General features: G+C 41.4%; 1 protein-coding gene across 2 annotated transcripts in view; it reads right to left on the reverse strand.

Moving 5' to 3' along the window:
- Positions 1 to 19,094, reverse strand: part of LOC134360302 (uncharacterized) — a 40,947-nt gene that overhangs the window by 13,842 nt on the left and 8,011 nt on the right. For both annotated transcript variants that reach the window (XM_063074511.1, XM_063074510.1), the window contains 2 exons: positions 7,593 to 7,862; positions 3,510 to 3,749 (listed from right to left, as the gene is read on the reverse strand). In XM_063074511.1, coding sequence (XP_062930581.1) covers positions 3,510 to 3,749; positions 7,593 to 7,862 — 510 coding nt within the window. The remainder of the gene's footprint in view (positions 1 to 3,509; positions 3,750 to 7,592; positions 7,863 to 19,094) is intronic.

Raw genomic sequence — 19,094 nt, forward strand, 5'->3', positions numbered from 1 at the left:
ACAACCGATAAGGACTTGTTGAAGACAAACTTCATCAGACTAACTTATAATCAGTATCAGGTTTATTCTCACTGAAATTTGTTGTTTTGTGCCAGAGTACAAAGCAAGACATTAAAAAAAACTATAAATTACCAGAAGTATGGGGAATATACTGGTAAAGCATTTTGAGGGAGAGATTAATGGTCACTAGGAAGAGCTGGGATTAATTAGAGACAACCAACATGACTTTGTCAAGGGCAGATCCTCTGTGACTAATTTGATGGACCATAGAGAGGAAGCTTCCCTGACCCAAAATATTTACTGTTTTCTCTTTCAACGGGTGCTACATGACAGCATTTCTGCTTCTGTTTCAGAATTCAAGCTACTGTGGTTACTGTTCTTTATTACAGGAGTGTTCAGGCAAAAACTTGTAAATGAGACAAAGCTTATAGATGAGAATTTCAATCAACCGCAAGTAAATAAGGGGTGAATGAACAGATGAAATTCAGGGCAGATGTGTGTCAAGTGATAACCTGTGGTAGAGGGACAGAGAGTCATCAGTGGCTTGATCACACTCTTTTAACTGGGATGCAGGTGTGGAGGGACCTGAATCTATACTCTGTAGTGTTCTGTTAATACAAATGACTATGAACTAGCAATTGTGAATCATTGATCATGAAACATGAGTTTGAATCTCACCATGGTAATTCAAACAATGAAAAAAACCTGGAATTTTAAATAAGCTGTCTCAGTTATCATGATGGTGAAACCTGTTGGACATCATAAAAAATCCCATCCGGGATTTCAGGGAAGGAAATCTGCTGTCATATAGTCACTCAAATCTGCTGCCTTAGTATCTATGAATGACAATAACTTCTGGCGTTACAATGACTTTCTATATCCCATGAGTGAATAGATACATTTTTGAGAACATGGTCATGAATACAGGCAGAAAGGAAGTTAGGATGAAACTGCATAAACCATGTGGAAGGCCATGGTGGGAGTGTTTTGTCCAGCCCTGATCACCACACGCTTGTGAAATGCACTCATTGGCCACTTTATTTGGTTCCCCCGGTACTTAATAAAGCAACCACTGAGTATTTGTTAATGGTCTTCTGCTGCTGAAGCCCATCCACTTTAAAATTCTATAGTCCGACGTGTTGTACGTTCAGAGATGCTCCTCTGCACACCACTGTTTTTTTTAAAAAAAATTTTAATTCAATTTTCAAACTTGATTGCACAGAATAATATCTACCCTCCCCCCTCCCCTTAAGCCTTCCCCCTGCAGCATACCACTACCTAAAAAAAAAAGAAAAAAAGACAGAAAAAAAAGAAAGAAAGAAAAACTGCCTGGATATTGGAAAGTCTCCACATGCTCCATGGGATTCAAAATAAATTTGAGCACCAAATACTCAAAGATGTATCACACCACTGTTGTAATGTGTGGTTATTTGAGATACTGATGCCTTCCTGTCAGCTTGAATCAGTCTGGCCATTCCCCTCTATTTTCCCCACAGAACTGCGGCCCACTGGATTTTTTTTGTTTTTAATGAACTCTAGAGACTGTAATGCATGAAAATCCCAAGAGGTCAGCACTCTAGTATCAAACCACTTGTCTAGCACCAACGATCATTCCATGGTCAAAGTAACTTAGATCACATTTCTTCCACCCCTCCCCCATCGTTTGGTCTAAACAATAACTGAACCTCCTGACCATGACTGTATGCTTTTATGCACTGAGTTGCTGCCACATGATTGGCTGATTGGAGATTTGAATTAACGAGCAGAAGTACGGGTGTCCTTAATAAATTGGCCACTGAGTGTCTGTGAAATCTGGGGGAGGGTGTAAGAAAGAGTTAGTAGAATGGATCCAGAAATAAGGGAAGGATGCGGCTTCCCATTCCAGTTCTTCGCCTCCGCCGCATCCATTTACAGGATCCAGCTTTCAGAGGGGTGCTCCTTGTTTAAAGAACAGGGGTCCCCTCCCTCTGCTATTGATGCTGCCCTTGCCCACACCTTCCCTATTTCCTGTACATCTGCGCTCACTTCGTCTTCCCATCTTTGTAATAGTGGCAGAGTTCATCCCGTCCCTACCTATCACTCCGTCAGCAACCACACGCAACACATTATACTCCGCAATTTCCACCGTGTCCGAAGGGATCCTGCCACCAATCAGATCTTCATTACCTCCCCCTCGCCCCCTCTGCATCTCCCTTGTCCATTCATCCCTCCCCACTAACCTCCCTCCAGGCACTTATCCCTGAACCGGACAAAGTGCTACATCTGCCCATTCACCTCCTCCCTCACCTCCATTCAGGGCCCCAAACAGTCCTTCCAAGCGAGGCAACACTTCACCTCTGGGGTCATCCATTGTGCCCGGTGCTCCCGATACGGCCTCCTCTACACTGGTGAGACCCATCGTAAAATGGGGAGCCACTTTGTCGAGTATCTCCACACCACCCACTAGAAGCAGGACTTCCCAGTAGCCAAACATCTTCATTTTGATTCTCTTTCCTGTTCTAACTTGTTGATCCATGGCATCCTCTTGAGCCAAGATGAGGCCTCCCTCAGGGTGAAGGAGCAACACTTCGTATTCCATCTGGGAATTCTCCAACCCGATGGCATGAATATCGATTTCTCTTTCCAGTAAACAAATTTTACCCCCTCCCCCACACTTCCTCTATTCCCCACTCTGGTCTCTTATCTCTTCTCACCTACCTATCATTTCCCCCTGTGTCCCCTCCTCCTTCCCTTTCTCCTATGGTCCACTCTCCTCTCCAATCAGATTCTTTCTTCTCCTGCCCTTGACCTTTCCTACCTACCTTGCTTCACCTACCACCTTCCAGCTAGCCTCTTTACCCTCCCACCACCTTTTTATTCTGGCATCTTGCCCCTTCCTTCTCAGTCCTGCAGAAGGGTCTCGGCTCCAAATGTCGATTGTTTATTTATTTCCATAGATGCTGCCTGGCCTGCTGAATTCCTCCAGCATTTTGCATGTGTTGACCAGGGCCTTTAGCTGTATTGCTGTTGGCATTTGGCATTTGGCTTATTGTTCCTAAGTGGTTATTCCCAACTGAAAAACTGCTGAAAAATTCAAGATTCAAGTACATTTATTGTCAAAGAATGTATAAATTATGCAAACAACAGGAATTCTGCAGATGCTGGAAATTCAAGCAACACACATCAAAGTTGCTGATGAACGCAGCTCTTACTAACTCTTCCTTCAGTTAGTCCTGACGAAGGGTCTCGGCCGGAAACGTCGACTGTACCTCTTCCTAGATCAATTATGCAACCTTGCTCACAGGTAGGCACAAAGCAAGAAACCCCAAAGAATCCAATTAAGGAAAAAGAAGAATTAAAATAAAAATAAAAGACCAACACTTGATGTGCAAGAGGAAGAAAAAAATACAAATCATGCAAGCAATTCAAGTGAGCAATAGATATTTACTTTCTCAGCGTTGCTTACTCCTTTACAAATACAAAATCTTTCCAACAAAAGAAATACACGTTTAAATAGTTCATGACTTTACCTTGTACTGGTACTTCAATCTTGTTGCTAATCTGATCGTGCATCAAGCAGTAATATATCCCTGATGTTGCAGCTTCAATAATTATGTGGTTCTGCTCTGTGACTTTGGTCTTATTCTTGGACGGATACACAAAATACCAACTGTAGCTTCCTTTAGTTTCGTAATTTACAGTGCAGTTGAGTGTAAGCTGTTGGCCCGGAATAGGTGGATTTGGATCGGAGGTTAATTTAACAGACCAATCTATAAAGAAATTCAGGACAGAAATTTTATTATAGTGAAATTATTGCAAAAAAGTAGTTTTATGTAAGACAATAAGACAATGCATTAGCACTGTGAATCCTATGCTTTCTAAATGGTTATATCTGACCTGTGAATGGCTAATTACAAGAAAATAACATGTTTAATTTCCTGGTATTATAAATCCCATATCTTTATAAATAGTCGAAAAGTCTTAAATCTGTTTTGTCATATAATTCTACGAATTAACCGACTGATTGAACCATTCCAAAAATGTGTCGTGCCTAGTTTTTCAACCCCATTGTTAATATATCGTATACTGAATGGTAATAAGACCATAAGACAATAAGATGTAGGAGCAGAATTAGGCCATCGGACCCATCGAGTCTGCTCCGCCATTCATTCGTGGCTGACTCTTTTTTCTTCTCCTCAACCCCAATTTCCAGCCTTCTCCCCATAACCTTTGATGCTATGTCCAATCAAGAATCTATCAATCTGTCTTAAATACAACCAGCAACCTGGCCTCCACAGCTGCATGTGGCAACAAGTTCCACAAGTTCACCACCCTTTGGCTAAAGAAACTTCTCTGCATCTGTTTTGAAAGAGCGCCCCTCTGTCCTGAGGCTGTGCCCTATTGTCCTAGACTCCCTACCATGGGAAACATCCTTTCCACATCTGCACTGTCTAGGCCTTTCAACATTCGAAAAGTTTCAGTGAGATCCCCCCTCATCCTTCTGAATTCCAGTGAGTACAGACCCAAAGCCATCAAACATCCCTCGCATGATAACCTTTTCATTCCTGGAATCATCCTTGTGAACCTCCTCTGAACTCTGTCTAATGCCAGCACATCTTTTCGAAGATGAGGGGACCAAAACTGTTCACAATACTCAAGGTGAGGCCTGACCAGTGCCTTATAAAGCCTTAGCATCATATCTTTGCTCTTGTATTCGAGACCTCTTGAATTGAATACTAACATGGCATTTGTCTTCCTCACCACCGACTCAACCTGCAAGTTAACCTTTAGGGTGTTTTGCACAAGGACTCCCAAGTCCCTTTGCATCTCAGATTTTTGGATTTTCTCCCTATTTAGAAAATAGTGTGCACATTTATTTCTACTACCAAAGTACACAGCCATGCATTTTCCAACATTGTATTTCATTTGCCATTTTCTTGCCCGTTCTCCCAATCTCTAAGTCCTTCTGCATCCTACCTGTTTCCTCATCACTACCTGTCCCTCCACCAATCTTTGTATCATCTGCAAACTTGGCAACAAAGCCATCTATTCCATCATCTAAATCATTTATATACAGCGTGAAAAGAAGTGGTCCCAACACCGACCCCTGTGGAACACCACTAGTCACTGGCTACCAACCAGAAAAGGATCCTTTTATTCCCACTCGCTGCCTCCTACCAATCAGCCAATGCTCTAACCATGTTAGTAACTTTCCTGTAATACCATGGTAACTTGGTAAGCAGCCTCATGTGTGGCACCTTTTCAAAGGCCTTCTGAAAATCCAGATATACAACATCCACTGCATCTCCTTTATCTATCCTACTTGTAATCTCCTCAAATAATTCCAATAGGTTTGTCAGGAAGGATTTTCCCTGAAGGAAACCATGCTGACTTTGTACTATCTTGTCCTGTGTCACCAAGTACTCCATCACCTCATCCTTAACAATTGACTCTAACATCTTCCCGACTACTGAATCAGTAGGCCAAGCAGCATCTGTGGAAAAGAGGAAACAGTTGACATTTCAGACCAAGGCCCTTCATTAGAACTGCCGGGAATTTGCTGTATTGTGTTGGTATGACATGCAACATAAAACAGCAACTTTCAACAATTATAAAGAATAACAAATTGTATAAAAAAAGTCAAAGGATAAGGTACAGATATGGAATAAAATGTGCATAAATACAAACTTTACAATGTAAACAACATTATAAAAAGTAGTTTAAAGTGCTTTCAGTGCAGTGTGGTGACTGAGGTAATTGATAGGGCTGGGTGGAGGGTTAACCAAAATGGTTGATCTGATTAACCGCTTAGCAAGAGAAACTTTGAAGATGGCATGAAGTTTTTGTTTTAATAATCCTGTAGCACTTTCCAGAAGGGAGCTTTTGGAAAAGGCAGTTTGCAGGGTGGGTACTCTCTGCAAAAAAAAATTCTGTCTGCTTCTTTCTCCTGGACACAAGTCCTGCAGCGTGTAATATTGGTCAGATTCATTACTGGATGCAAAAATACCAGGTTATTTGGTTTTGTAAGGTACACTATGGGTTGATGCATAAGACCATAAGTCCATTAAACATAGGAGCAGAAGTAGGCCATTCAGCCCATCAAGTCTGCTCTGTCATTCCATCATGGCTGATCCTGGATCCCAATCAACCCCATTCACCTGCCTTCTCACCATATTCTTTGATACCCTGACTGATCAGGAAATGATCAACCTCTGCCTTAAATATACTCATGTACTTGGTCTCCACTGCAGTCTGTGGGAGAGCATTCCACAAATTCACTATGCTCTGGCTAAAAAAAAATCCCTCTTACCTCTGTTCTAAAAGGTCACCCCCTCAATTTCAGGGCTGTGCCCTCTAGTTCTTTATACCCACACCACAGGAAACATCCTCTCCACATCCACTCCATCTAGTCCTTTCAACATTCGGTAATGTGGAAATGCATCGAAAGATACTTTTCAAGTTAAATTATAACAGAATTTTCATCTCCACAAATGCAACTATAGATTCTTCCTTATAAAGAATAGATTCTAATTTACATTTAATTTGTTTTTTTTCCTGTGAATTGACAGGTCAGAAAGGGAATGGGAATGGGAATTAAAATGTTTGGCCACTGGGAAGTCCCGCTTCTGGAGGATGATGTGGAGGTGCTCGACGAAGCCATCTCCCAATTTACATCGGGTCTCACCAATGTAGAGTAGGTCACATCGGGAGTACTGGACACAATAGACAACCTCAGCAGATTCACAGGTAAAGTGTTACCTCACCTAGAAGGACTGTTTAGGGCCCTGAATGGAGGTGAGGGAGGAGGTGAATGGGCAGGTGTAGCACTTAGGCCAGTTGCATGGGTAAGTGCCTGGAGGAAGATTAGTGGGGAGGGACTAATGAACAAGGGAATCAAGGAGGGAGTGATCCCTGCAGAAAGTGGCAGGTGGGGGGGGGTGGTTGAAAGTAAAGATATGCTTAGTGGTAGGGTCCCTTTGGAGATGGGGGAAGTTGCGGAGGATAATGTGTTGGATGTGGAGGCTGATAGGGTGGTAGGTAAGAATGAGAGGGACTCTATCACTACTGTTGTACAAGGAGATATTGACGCATTTGAGCCAGTGGAGCTGTGGATCAGGGGAGCTTCTCAATTCTTGAACTAACTAGCACAACCTAATTACTACAGTTCAGCAACATTATGGCGACTTTGATTATTTTAGTACTAAAATTGAATTTTTTCATTTTAATTGTGACTTGAAAAAAACTGAGTTTAATTTATACATAATTTCTATTTTTCTTCTGAATACTGCTTATACAATGCTATATGCCTGTAATACTTCGGCAAGTAAGTTTTTCTTTGCACCTGTGCATACATGTACTTGAGCATATGACAATAAACTCGACTTTGACATTTGACTTTACTTGTAAGTAATATGCAATAGTCTAGAAAATTTGCCTGTGGGGTAGCAGAGTCCTGATCCTGACGTGCTGGATTATCAGTTTTAGTGTAATTGGTATGCACTTCTAGTTGTACTTTGACTCTGTTACCTTTTACAATTTTCATAATAAACACCCACGAGAAACGAATAACATGAAAAATAACAAAAATAATCATAAAATTGATATTTTCATACCTATAACCAGCCCTCTGCTGTACTTTGGTTCAAATCCATTCTCAGCTTTGCATTTGAGGGTTTCCTGTAACTCACTGTCAGTCAGTTGCACAACGAACTCTGCCTTTCTCCGAACCACTGCCTGAAGGTTTTTCACCATAACTTGGTTTCTATATAATGTGTAATTTATTGGTAAGGTTCCTTCAGTTGACAAACAGCAAATAGTTGTGACCACTATTTCTTTGTCCTTATGGTCAATTTTTGCAGAAATCACAGGATTGGACACTGGAACTTAAACAAAAGGAAAATATAAGTAACAATTTAAAAGAACATGTTTATCTTCCTTTTAAAAGCTACACCCTCACAAGATGTAAGTAACCCAGTGCCGAGTGGTGCCAGGGTCAGTGTTCATTGAGTAATCTTTTGGCGGTCCAAAATGCATTCAACATTTCATAGGAATCAAAATGAAGTCACGGGGAGACTTTTTCTATATCTTAATAACTTATTCAGTCCAACACAAACAATGGAGTCTAACAAAAGGTGCATGGCGGTGTCCCAGTTTTCTCAGTAATAAGTGCAGGCTTCGCCAGCAATATTCACAACCCAAGAAAGGACCTTCTGAGCATTTTGACCCCGAAATAGCACAATTGTGGTATAAGAAAATTTTTTGGCCTCCAGCCCAGTCTATTGTTAATAATCATTAGTAAGAAGTGACTAAATCTCATGTGCTGCAAGACTTGGGCTTTTCCAAAACTTCCAACTCAAAACAGCAGTAGGTCAAGTGCACACTTGTTCAGTATCCTGTGCTGTTTTCTATATTGGTGACCCTGTATCCCTCATACAGTAATTAAGTTCAGTTCTTCCCTCAGCTGCTGAGAGGAGATTTTAAGTTGTCCATTTGGATTATCAGCCCAAATTCAGGAGTTGTTAGGTCGTGTTGCAGCTCCATGAAATGCTGATTAGACCACATTGCATTCAGCTCTGGATGCCTCACTTCAGGAAGAATGTGGAAAACTTTAAGGGAGGACACAGAGGAGAATTACCAGAATGCTGCCTGGATTGGAGAGCACATCAAATGAGGAAAGATTAAGCAAGCTTGAGCTTTTCTCTTTGCAGTGAAGATGATGAGAGGTGACATGATAGAGGTGTATAAGGTGAGAAGAGGCACAGATTCAGTGCCCTTTTCCCAGGGCGGGGGGGGGGCTGGGTATGGGGGAGACAATGGCCAATACCAGAGGACATCATCAATCATCAATTTGTTTTGACTCTTCATCAAAGAATTCAGTCAGTCTCATCAGACACAACCTATCCCCCATGAAGCCATACTGACTATCCTAATCACACTATTCTTCTCCAAATGCTAAGAAAAAGGCTGCCCACCACTGACGTAAAAGTCACTGGTCTATAATTCCCTGGGTTATCCCTATTGCCTTTCTGGAACAAAGGAGTAACTTTTGCACCCTCCAATCTTCGGGCACTACTCCTTTAGCCAGTGAGGATGTAAAGATCAGCAAAGGTGCAGCAATTTCTTCCCTCACTTCCTGAAGTAAACTGTGGTATAACCTCAGAGACTTATCTGTCTGAATGTTTTTCAAAAGTTCCAGCACATTTCCAACAACATGTTCCAGCATGGTAGCCTATTCTACACTGTCCTCATTTTCGCCAAGGTCCCTCTCACAATGAATACTGAACAAAGTATTCAGTAAGGACATTCCCTACCTCCTCCAACTCTAGACATGTTTCCTCTTTTATCCCTGATCTATCCCACCCTCACTCCAGTCATCCTTTTGTTCGTCATGTACATACGTGTAGAGTGTCTTGGGTTTTTTTTTCTTAATCCTACTCACCAAGGCCTTCTCATGTACTTTCTAACTCTCCTAATTCCCTTCTTCATATAACTCTCAAGAGTCCTGTCTGATCCTTGCTTCCTAAATTGTAAGTATGCTTCCTTCCTTCTCTTGCCTAGATGTTCCACACCTCTTGCCAACCATGGTCCTTCACCCCAGGGATCTATGGTCACTGTCTCCAAAATGTTCACTCACTGGGAGATCTGTCACCTGAACAGGTTCATTGCTAAGGACCAGATCCAGTATGGCTTTTCCACTAGTTGGCCAGTCTACGTATTGTGTCAGGAATCCTTCCTCGATACACCTAACAATATTTGCCCCATCTAAACCTTTGGTACCAATGAGATTCCAAGGAAGTTGAAGTCACATGACATAACACTTACTTTTGCACCTTTCGAAAATCTGCCCTCTGATCTGCTTCTCGGTGCCCCTGTTACTATTGGGAGAGGGGGTCTATGGTTTACACCCAAGGGAGAATGATACTTCCTTCCTGTATCTGACACCCACTCACCAAGAGGTAAACAATCTTTCCTCAGTGTGAACATAGAACATAGAACAGTACAGCACAGTACAGGCTCTTCGGCCCACATTGTTGTGCCAACCCTCAAACCCTGCCTCCCAATGTCCTTTCTTCCTGCAGCTGTGATATTATCCCTGAATAGCAACACCACTCTCCCATCTCTTACTTCCCTCCCTGTCCCTTTCAAAAAATTTTAACTCCAGAGCATCCAGCAGTCTTTCCTACCCCTTGTGACAACAAAGTTTCTGTAATGGCTGCTAGGTCATCGTTCCATGTACTGGTTCATGCTGAGTTTATCACTCTTGTTCCTAATACTTCTCACATCAATTGGCTCAATTTTGGAGTGGGGCCTGAAATGTCTACTGGGTGCTGCCCACTACCTATTAAATACTCCCAATGGCATGCATCTCAAGTAGCTTCTGACAACCAGGTCCTGCTCCTGGCCTTCACAGAACTGTCCCTACTGACAAGAGAAGTGACAAGTTTAGCTTACTGGCACCTTAAAACCAGTTGCGTTGGGCAAATGGGGTCGATAGCCATGGTTGGCAGTTCATCTAGGGGAAGGGAAACTCTGATCACCAACCTCCACTGCCTTGCGGCTATACTTGCTCATTGGGGAGTAAACCTCAAGGGGAAGTGTGGAGCTGGAGTCCCTAAAGCAGCCCCACAGGAGCTCAATGCTGAATGGCAACACCTGGGACACCGCTGGTGCCAAACTGTTCTGGTTTCTGCTGTTCTTTTCGATTCATTAGCTGTGTGGAGAGGGGTATTCTGCTGCACGGGCAAAAGCTGCCTCTCCATGTCATACCGCTCTAGATGCATATCACCTGGACGGCGAAGACTCCCACGAATGGAAGGCCCCACAAATGCTGCCGGACTTGCTGAGTTTCTCCAGCAGTTTGTGTGTTGCTTTGGAATTCCAACAATGGGCCATAAGACACAGGAGCAGAATTGGGCCGTTCAGCCCATTGACTCTGTCCCGTCATTGCATTGTCCCTCTCAACTCTATTCTCCTGCCTACTCCTTTAACACCATTACTAATCAAGAACCTATCGACCTCTGTTTTATATATACCCAATTACCTGGCCTTCACAGCCATCTGTAGCAATGAATTCTACAAATTCACAGCCTCTGTAGGATGCCTTGTGCTTACCACTTTTGGAGGGGCATAATTTTAAAACTGTCCTTGCTAACATTGCTGGAATTCTGTGAACAAATAACTTCAATAAGTCCAAGGGTTTTGCACCTTGGCGCTGAAAGTTAGGATCTACCAGACATTCCAAGTACTATTTCTAAAATACTTTCCTCTTTGTGGATTCCAACCATTGAGTCACCCATCCTTATCCTTTCTTCTACTTGTTATCATTGGTTCCTCTTATTTCCCATCAGATCACTCACCCACTTGGAACTGGAGAGCACTTGCATTTTGCGAATGGTACATTTTCATGCTCTTATCAAACACAAGATAAAGATATAAGAACTTTACTTTAACAGATTTATCTTTGAAATTGTTAAGTAGTTACACTCTGAATCTCTTGTCCATCCCAGTCCATCACAGGAAAAGCCCTCCTATCACTGACCACGTCTACAAGGAGCATTGCCACAAGAGAACAGCATCCATCATCAAAGAAAACTATGCACTCTTCCATCTGCTGCCATCAGGAAGGAGGTAGAGGAGTCTTAGGTCCCAGTAGGCTCAGGAACAGTTATTGACCTTCAACCATCAGGCTCCTGAACCAATATGGATAACCACTCACCTCAAAACTGAATTGTTTCCACAACCTATGGACTCACTTTCAAGGCCTCTACAACTCATGTTCTCAAAGTTGTTTATTATTTATGTATTGTTATTAGATTTTACTACTTTTGCATTTGCAGTTTGTCTTCTTTTGCGCATTAGTCTGTCTTTGTGTGTAGTTTTCCATTGATTCCACTCTGTTTCTTTGTATCCATTGTGAACGTGCACAGGAAAATGAATCTCAGGGTAGTATACGGTGATGTATATGTACTTTGATAATAAATTTACTTTACACTTTGTTTCACTGTGATAACCACATTGACTGAGATTGTCAATAATCAGACCGGATTTAATTATTTTGATTGAAGGACATGTATTTTTTTTAGATGTAGTTTTTTTTTTGCTGTGCATTAAGATGAAGAAAGGAAAGACAGCAGGTCCTGATGAATTAGTAATAGAACAAATTATCGCTCTTGAAGATTATGGAATTGAAAAACTTACTGATTTAATCAATGATATAATTGGAATAATACCAGAAGAGATGGGAAAAAATCAGTATTTATCACCCTTCCTAAGAAACCTGGAGCAATAGAATGTGAATTACATAGGACCATAAGTTTAATGAGTCATATCAGCAAGGTACTTCTAAGAATTTTGATGACTTGGGATGAAAGCCAAAAGTAAGATACAAGCTGAAATAGGTAAAGAACAATAAATATGGTTTTGTGAAAGACAAAGGTACAAGAAATGCAATATTGATGTAAGGATACTATCAGAACGAGCTATTCAAGTGCAAAAAGATTAGTTTGTTTGTTTTACCGACTACACAAAAGCACTTGATAAAGTGAAGCACAATTAGTTATTTGAAATATTACAGAAAACTCTAGATCTAGATTCAAAAGACCTCCGCCTAATCAGAAATCTGTACTGGGAACAAACTGCCGCTATAAGAATAGATGGAGAAGTGAGTCAGTTTACAAAAATCAAGAGAGGCGTTAGATAAGGGTATGTTTTCTCCCCTGATTTATTTAATGTGTACAGTGAAAAAATATTACAAAAAATAAGAGACATCTTGGGAATCAAAGTTAGTGGTGAAAACATCAATAATTTCAGATATGCAGATGACACTGTGTTAATTGCAAGTACGGAGGAAGAACTACAAAACTTAATCGATATAGTTGTTGAAGAAAGTGCAAAAATGGGTCTATCTATCAATTGCAAAAAGACAGAATGTATGATGATATCCAAAAAGAAGGAGAATCCTATCTGCAGGCTGAGAATAAATGGGGAAGACATAAAACGAGTGCAGAACTTTTGCTACTTAGGAAGCTGGATGACATCAGATGGCAGGTGTGACATGGACATCAAAAGAAGAATAGGGATGGCAAAAGACACCTTTACGAGAATGAAGAGTATACTGACCAACACTAAGCTAACCTGCCTCAGAGTACGGAAATGTTACGTTTATCCAGTTATGTTATATGGCTCAGAATGTTGGACAATATCTAGTAACATGAGGAAACGAATTGAAGCAGCAGAGATGTGGTTTTTGAGGAGGATGCAAAGAATATCATGGACGAAACGAATATCTAACAAGAATGTCATGAACAGAGCAAACACAAAAAGAGAAATAATGTATGAGATCATGAAAAGGCAACGTAACTTCATTGGACATGTGATTAGGAAAGAGTAGTTAGAATGCACGGTAATTATGGGAAAGATTGAAGGGAAGAAAGCAAGAGGAAGACAAAGACAAATGATGATGGAGACAGCAGCCAGAGAACTGGAAATGAATACCAATGAATTGATCCACTTTACCCGAAACAGGAGTGTGTGGGCCATGGCAGTCAAAGCTTAAACTGGGCACGGCACCTGATGATGATGATGAAACCACCATCAGAATCCTGATAAACAGAGTATATTTTGTATTTTCAAATCGGAAGTAACATGTGTTGAACTTAAACGTAATTTCCAGTTGTAGAGCCACAAAATAAAATGATTAGAAGTCAGTTTTATGCCTTTACACAAAGGAGTTCTACATATTGTTGCATCACTGCCTAGTATGGGAACTGCATCTCCCTTAATCGTAGGACTCTGCAGAGAGTGGTTTGGACAACCCAGTGCATCTGTAGTTAAGAACTTCCCATGATTCAGGACATTTACAAGGACAGGTGTGTAAAAAGGGCCCGTAGGATCACTGGGGACCCAAGCCATCGCAACCACAATTTATTCCAGCTGCTGCTATCTGGGAAGCGGTACCTCAGCATAAAACCAGGACCAACAGACTCCGGGACAGCTTCTCCAACCAAACTGTCAGACTGATGAACTCACGCTGACTTGAGTGTACTCTATATTACATTGATTGTTCTATTTATTATAAATTATTTTGAATTACTATGATTGCACAGGACACATTTCGATGGAGAAGTAACGTGAAGATTTTTACTCCTCATATATGTGAAGGATGTAAGAAATAAAGTCAGTTCAATTCAATGAGCAAGACATATATTGATTACATTCTGATAACAGTGTTACAGTATTTATATGAAGATCACCTATAATGTAGGTCAGTATCCTAAGATGATTCCAGAGGGTTTGATTGGAGAAGTTCTTCTTTGGCTCTCCATCGATTTTCGATGTTGACTGAGGCCTGGGCAAGGTTGTATGGAAGACCGGCAGTTGCCCATGTTGCAAGTCTCTCCTCTCCACACCATCAATGTTGTTCAAGGGAAGGGCACTAGGACCCATACAGCTTGGCACCAGTGTTGTTGCAGAGCAATGTGTGGTTAAGTGCCTTGCTCAAGGACACAACACGCTGCCTCAGCTGAGGCTCGAACTAACAACCTACAGATCACTAGACCAACACCTTAACCACTTGGCCACGCACCACAATTACAGAAGTAGAGATGAAACAAAATAAGGAAAGATTAGGAGAGTTCAGCAAAAAGTTCGGCACAGGCATGGATGGAGGCAGATTAAGGAGATGAGAAAGTCAAAGGAGAGAATTCCAACAGCTGCAATCTAGGAGGACGGGGCATGTTTTCATCGGATTGAAGGAATGAAAGAAAGGATGGAGACCATGTTAAGGAAAGAGAGATTTCAAAGAAGAATGTGATAGGTCTGGAAGAGGTTACAGAGAGATGGAGGGCAGAGGTATGGGAATGGGGTTGTTTACTACAAGAATCAAAATCATAATTCTAAAGTTACATGGGGATCTGATATAAAACATTTTAAAAAATGGGAATGTGTGACTAGATATAGGTTAGGAGAGGAAGAACAGAATTTTGGAAAAATTAACTTACATGTCAGCCAAAAGAGCCGGGAATAGATGGGAATTGAGAAACGTGCGGGTGAACATGAAACTACAGAAATGAAATCTGACACTGTTTTGATGGAGGGAAAAGGAGGGTGAAAACTGACCAGAGCCAAACAGGATACAGAGTTTGTTCGGGCTGAGACAATGGCTGAGGAGAGAACGGGAGGAAGTTACAGTTAAAGTTACAGACAAGCAGTAGCTCTGCATCAACCAATGAAAACAGGCCAGGTAGTAAATGAAATTTCTTAAATAAATTGCAAGAAACCAAAATTAATGCAGCAAACGGAAATAGTAATCTTGAGTTAACATTGGCTCCAGTAAAATATTATCAAAATCAGAATCAGGTTTAATATCACCGGCATATGTTGTGAAATTTATTGACTTTGCAGCAGCAATACATAATAATATTAAAAATGTAATTACAGTAATTATGTATTTATTAAATGGTTAAATTAAATAAGTAGTGTAAACGTAGATATAAAAAGTAGCGAGCAGTGTTCATGGGTTCAAAGTCCATTCAGAAATCAGATGGCAGATGGAAAAAAGCTGTTCCTGAATCATTGAGTGTGTGCCTTCAGGCTTCTGTACCTCCTTCCTGACGGCAGCAATGAGCACAAGGCATGACCTGAGTGATGGGGGTCCTTAATGATAGACACTGCCTTTTTAAGGTATTGTTCCTTGAAAATCTCCTGGATGCTACTGAGGCTGGTGCTCATGAGGGAGGTGACTAAGCTTACAGCTCTCTGCAGTTTATTCCACCCCCATGCAGTGCCCCCCTCCCCTGCATACCAGCTGGTGATGCAGCCAGTGTCCTATTTTCTCTACCACAACTAAAAGTGAAATGATCTTTCTCTGAATTTAGTATTTACATTTGTTACAAACTCAATGCAACTTTTGTGATCCCTGCCTCTCAGTTTTTATGGAGCACAAGAGGAAGAACGTAATCCACAAGTGTGTAATTGTCCTCAAGTATTCTTCTAGTTATTTCTATAGTTTCCCCTAACACTCCTTCCACATTTCAGAACGCATCCTTCACCGTGGGAGTAGCTTTATTAGATAGACTGCAGTAGTAGAAGATGCCTCACCACTGCCTTCTCAAGTGCAATGAGGGATGGGCGATAAATGCTGGTGTTTCCAGCGTAGCTCACATCCTGTATATGAAAATAAATCTTCTGTCATAGATCAAGGATCCTTGTCACATAATAGCTCTGTTTCCTTTTTTATTGTTCAGATAACTTCCATCTGGTTCATTGTGATCACTACTTCCAATAAAATTCTATGTTTGATCTCATCAGATACAGCAATTTGAATTTCCTCTGGGGCCCTTCATTGTTAACCATATGAGTTCTGGTGTTTTGTATGCCTAGACATATGATTCATTTTCTTTGAGAGTTATTTTTAACGTGTGGATGACACATTTCGAAGGCGATCCTGATCGGTATTAGGAGTATGAAAATTGCTTGTAACTTCACAGACCTTTCCAGTCTGAGGTCTCACCCGGATGTCTAAATTGTTCTGTTGCAGATGGAATCAAAGAAATAACAGTGATTGAAGTTCGAAAGAAAGGTGGAACATCTTCCTGAAGTTCAACGATCTTTGCCTAGGTGCAGGGATCAAATTTCAACCACAAATACCGGTCTGTTGGAGCTTGCACATTTCCCTTGTGACTATGTGTGTTCACCCTAGATACTCTGATTTCCCCCACATCTCAGAGCGATGTGCTAATAATCTATATTCCTGAGGGGCAGGAGAATCCTGGGGATTTGATGGACATGTGGGATGGTACAGGCTACAAGGATGTGAGACTTACTCTGACAGCTACCATAGGTTTAAATACTCTATGTTGAGATACTATTGAATTTGAAAGATGGGACATAAAATAGGAATGGGGTGATCCCACAAATTGTTCGTAAAGTCATAGAGCCATACAGCACAGAAAAAAGGCCTTTTGCCTAAAATGGTCCATGCCAACCATAGTATCCTGAAGAAGGGTCTCTGTCCAAAATGTGAACTGCTCATTCATTTACACAGATGATGCCTGATTGGCTGAGTTCCTCCAGTATTTTACACATATCGCTTTGGATTTCCAGCATTTGCAGATTTCCTCCTGTTTATAGTATCCTTCCAGTTGCCAATAACCCTTCAAGCCCTAACCCTCCATGTACCTATCCAAATGTCTCTTACATTTTACAACTGTGCCCAGCGTGACCACTTCCTCTGACAGCTCATATCAGGTACTCACTGCTCTCTCTGTGAAGAAGTTATCTCTCCGGTCTCTTTTACATCTCACAATAACTTATTTTAGTCAATATATTTCAGCCACAACTGACAGCAGCCACAGAGTAGCCCCGGTGGCTGCAGGGGAGGGAACAGAACTGGAAAAAGGCAATCAAAGGAGATTTACTACATAGTTCATCTAGCTTTGTGTTACTTCAACCTCAACTCATTTCAAATTTAAAATTTCACGTCTGACACAGACTACTTTCTCTAAGTTTTGATTTCAGGTGATTTGCTCATGCAGCATTTAATGTTTGAAATAGATATACGTGGAAACAGAGGAAGCAATATTGACAGTAACAAAAATTCTGTGCTATATGTGGGTGAATTCAATGTCCATCTCCAATAGTGGCTTGGTGACATCATCATTAACTGGGTGAGCCCATTCATGAAGAACATAGCTGCCTTACGTTCAAGTAGATTTACTCTCATGTTGATAAGTATTCTGCTGCCATTACACCTGTCCAGGATAGCACAGGAAGAAATGGCCACCATAGAGTCCTTGTGGAGGCGAAGTCCTATCCTCCCACCAAGGTCACCCTCCTTGGTGTTTGTGGCATGATAATCACATTAAACAGGATAGACTCAGAACCAATCTGGCAGTTCCAAACTGGGCGTCCTTGAGAAACAGTAGACGATCTGCAACAGCACTACAATCTGTAACCTGATTGCTTCGCTCTAACTTGACAATCGAATCAGGGACACAACTGTGGTTGAATAAGAAGAGTAGAAGGGCAGGTATAACTCTAAGCATTCTGAAGCAGCAGCCTCGCGAAGCTGCAAGACAACATTCAATAGACAGAGCTGAGCAGTCTTAAAACCAAGAGTCGGATCAAAGCTACACTGAACTATTACATCTAGTCATAAATGGTGCTGGGCAAGTAATTTATTTGTCCTTCCTTGTACTTGCAAAGTTTGTTTTCTTTTACACATTGGTTGTTTGTCTGTCTTTGTTTGTGGGTAGTTTTTCATTGATTCTATTGTATCTCTTTGTTCTAGTGTGAATGCCCTCATGAATTTAGAATACAAGAGCAAGGATGTGATACTGAGGCTTTATAAGGCACTGGTGAGGACTCATCTTGAGTATTGTGAACAGCTTTGGACCCCTCATCTTAGAAAAGATGTGCTGGCATTGGAGAGGGTCCTGAGGAGGCTCAAAAGGATGATTCCTGGAATGAAAGGGTTATCATACGTGGAACGTTTGATGGCTCTGGGTCTGTACTCGCTGGATTTCAGAAGGATGAGGGGGGATCTCACTGAAACCTTTTGAATGTTGAAAGGCCTAGACAGAGTAGATGTGAAAAGGATGTTTCCCATGGTGGGGGAATCTAGGACAAGAGGACACAGCCTCAGGATAGAGGGACACCCTTTGAAAACAGAGATGCAGAGAAATTTCTTTAGCCAAAGAGTGGTGAATTTGTGGTTTTTGTTGCCACATGCAGCTGTGGAGGCCAGGTCATTGGGTGTATTTAAGGCAGAGATTGATAGGTTCTTGATTGGACATGGTATCAAAGGTTACGCAGAGAAGGCAGGGAAATGGGGTTGAGGAGGAGAAGGAAAAATGATCAGCCAGGATTGAATGGCAGAGCAGACTCAATGGGCCAGATGGCCTAATTCTGCTCCTATGTCTTATGGTCTTATGGAAAATGAATCTCAGGGTAGTATATGGCAACATATCTATGCACTTTGGTGATAAATTTACCTTAAACTTTGAAAGAGTTTTATGGAAGAAACTCAGCAAGGTGAGTGCTAAACACAAGGCTGAACTATTGGCAAGAAGAAATGAAGATCTGATTTGGCTTGGCTTCCTCCTGAGCAGCAGCTA

This window comes from Mobula hypostoma, chromosome 22 (assembly GCF_963921235.1).
Source record: "Mobula hypostoma chromosome 22, sMobHyp1.1, whole genome shotgun sequence".
In the NCBI taxonomy this organism is placed as follows: domain Eukaryota; kingdom Metazoa; phylum Chordata; class Chondrichthyes; order Myliobatiformes; family Myliobatidae; genus Mobula; species Mobula hypostoma.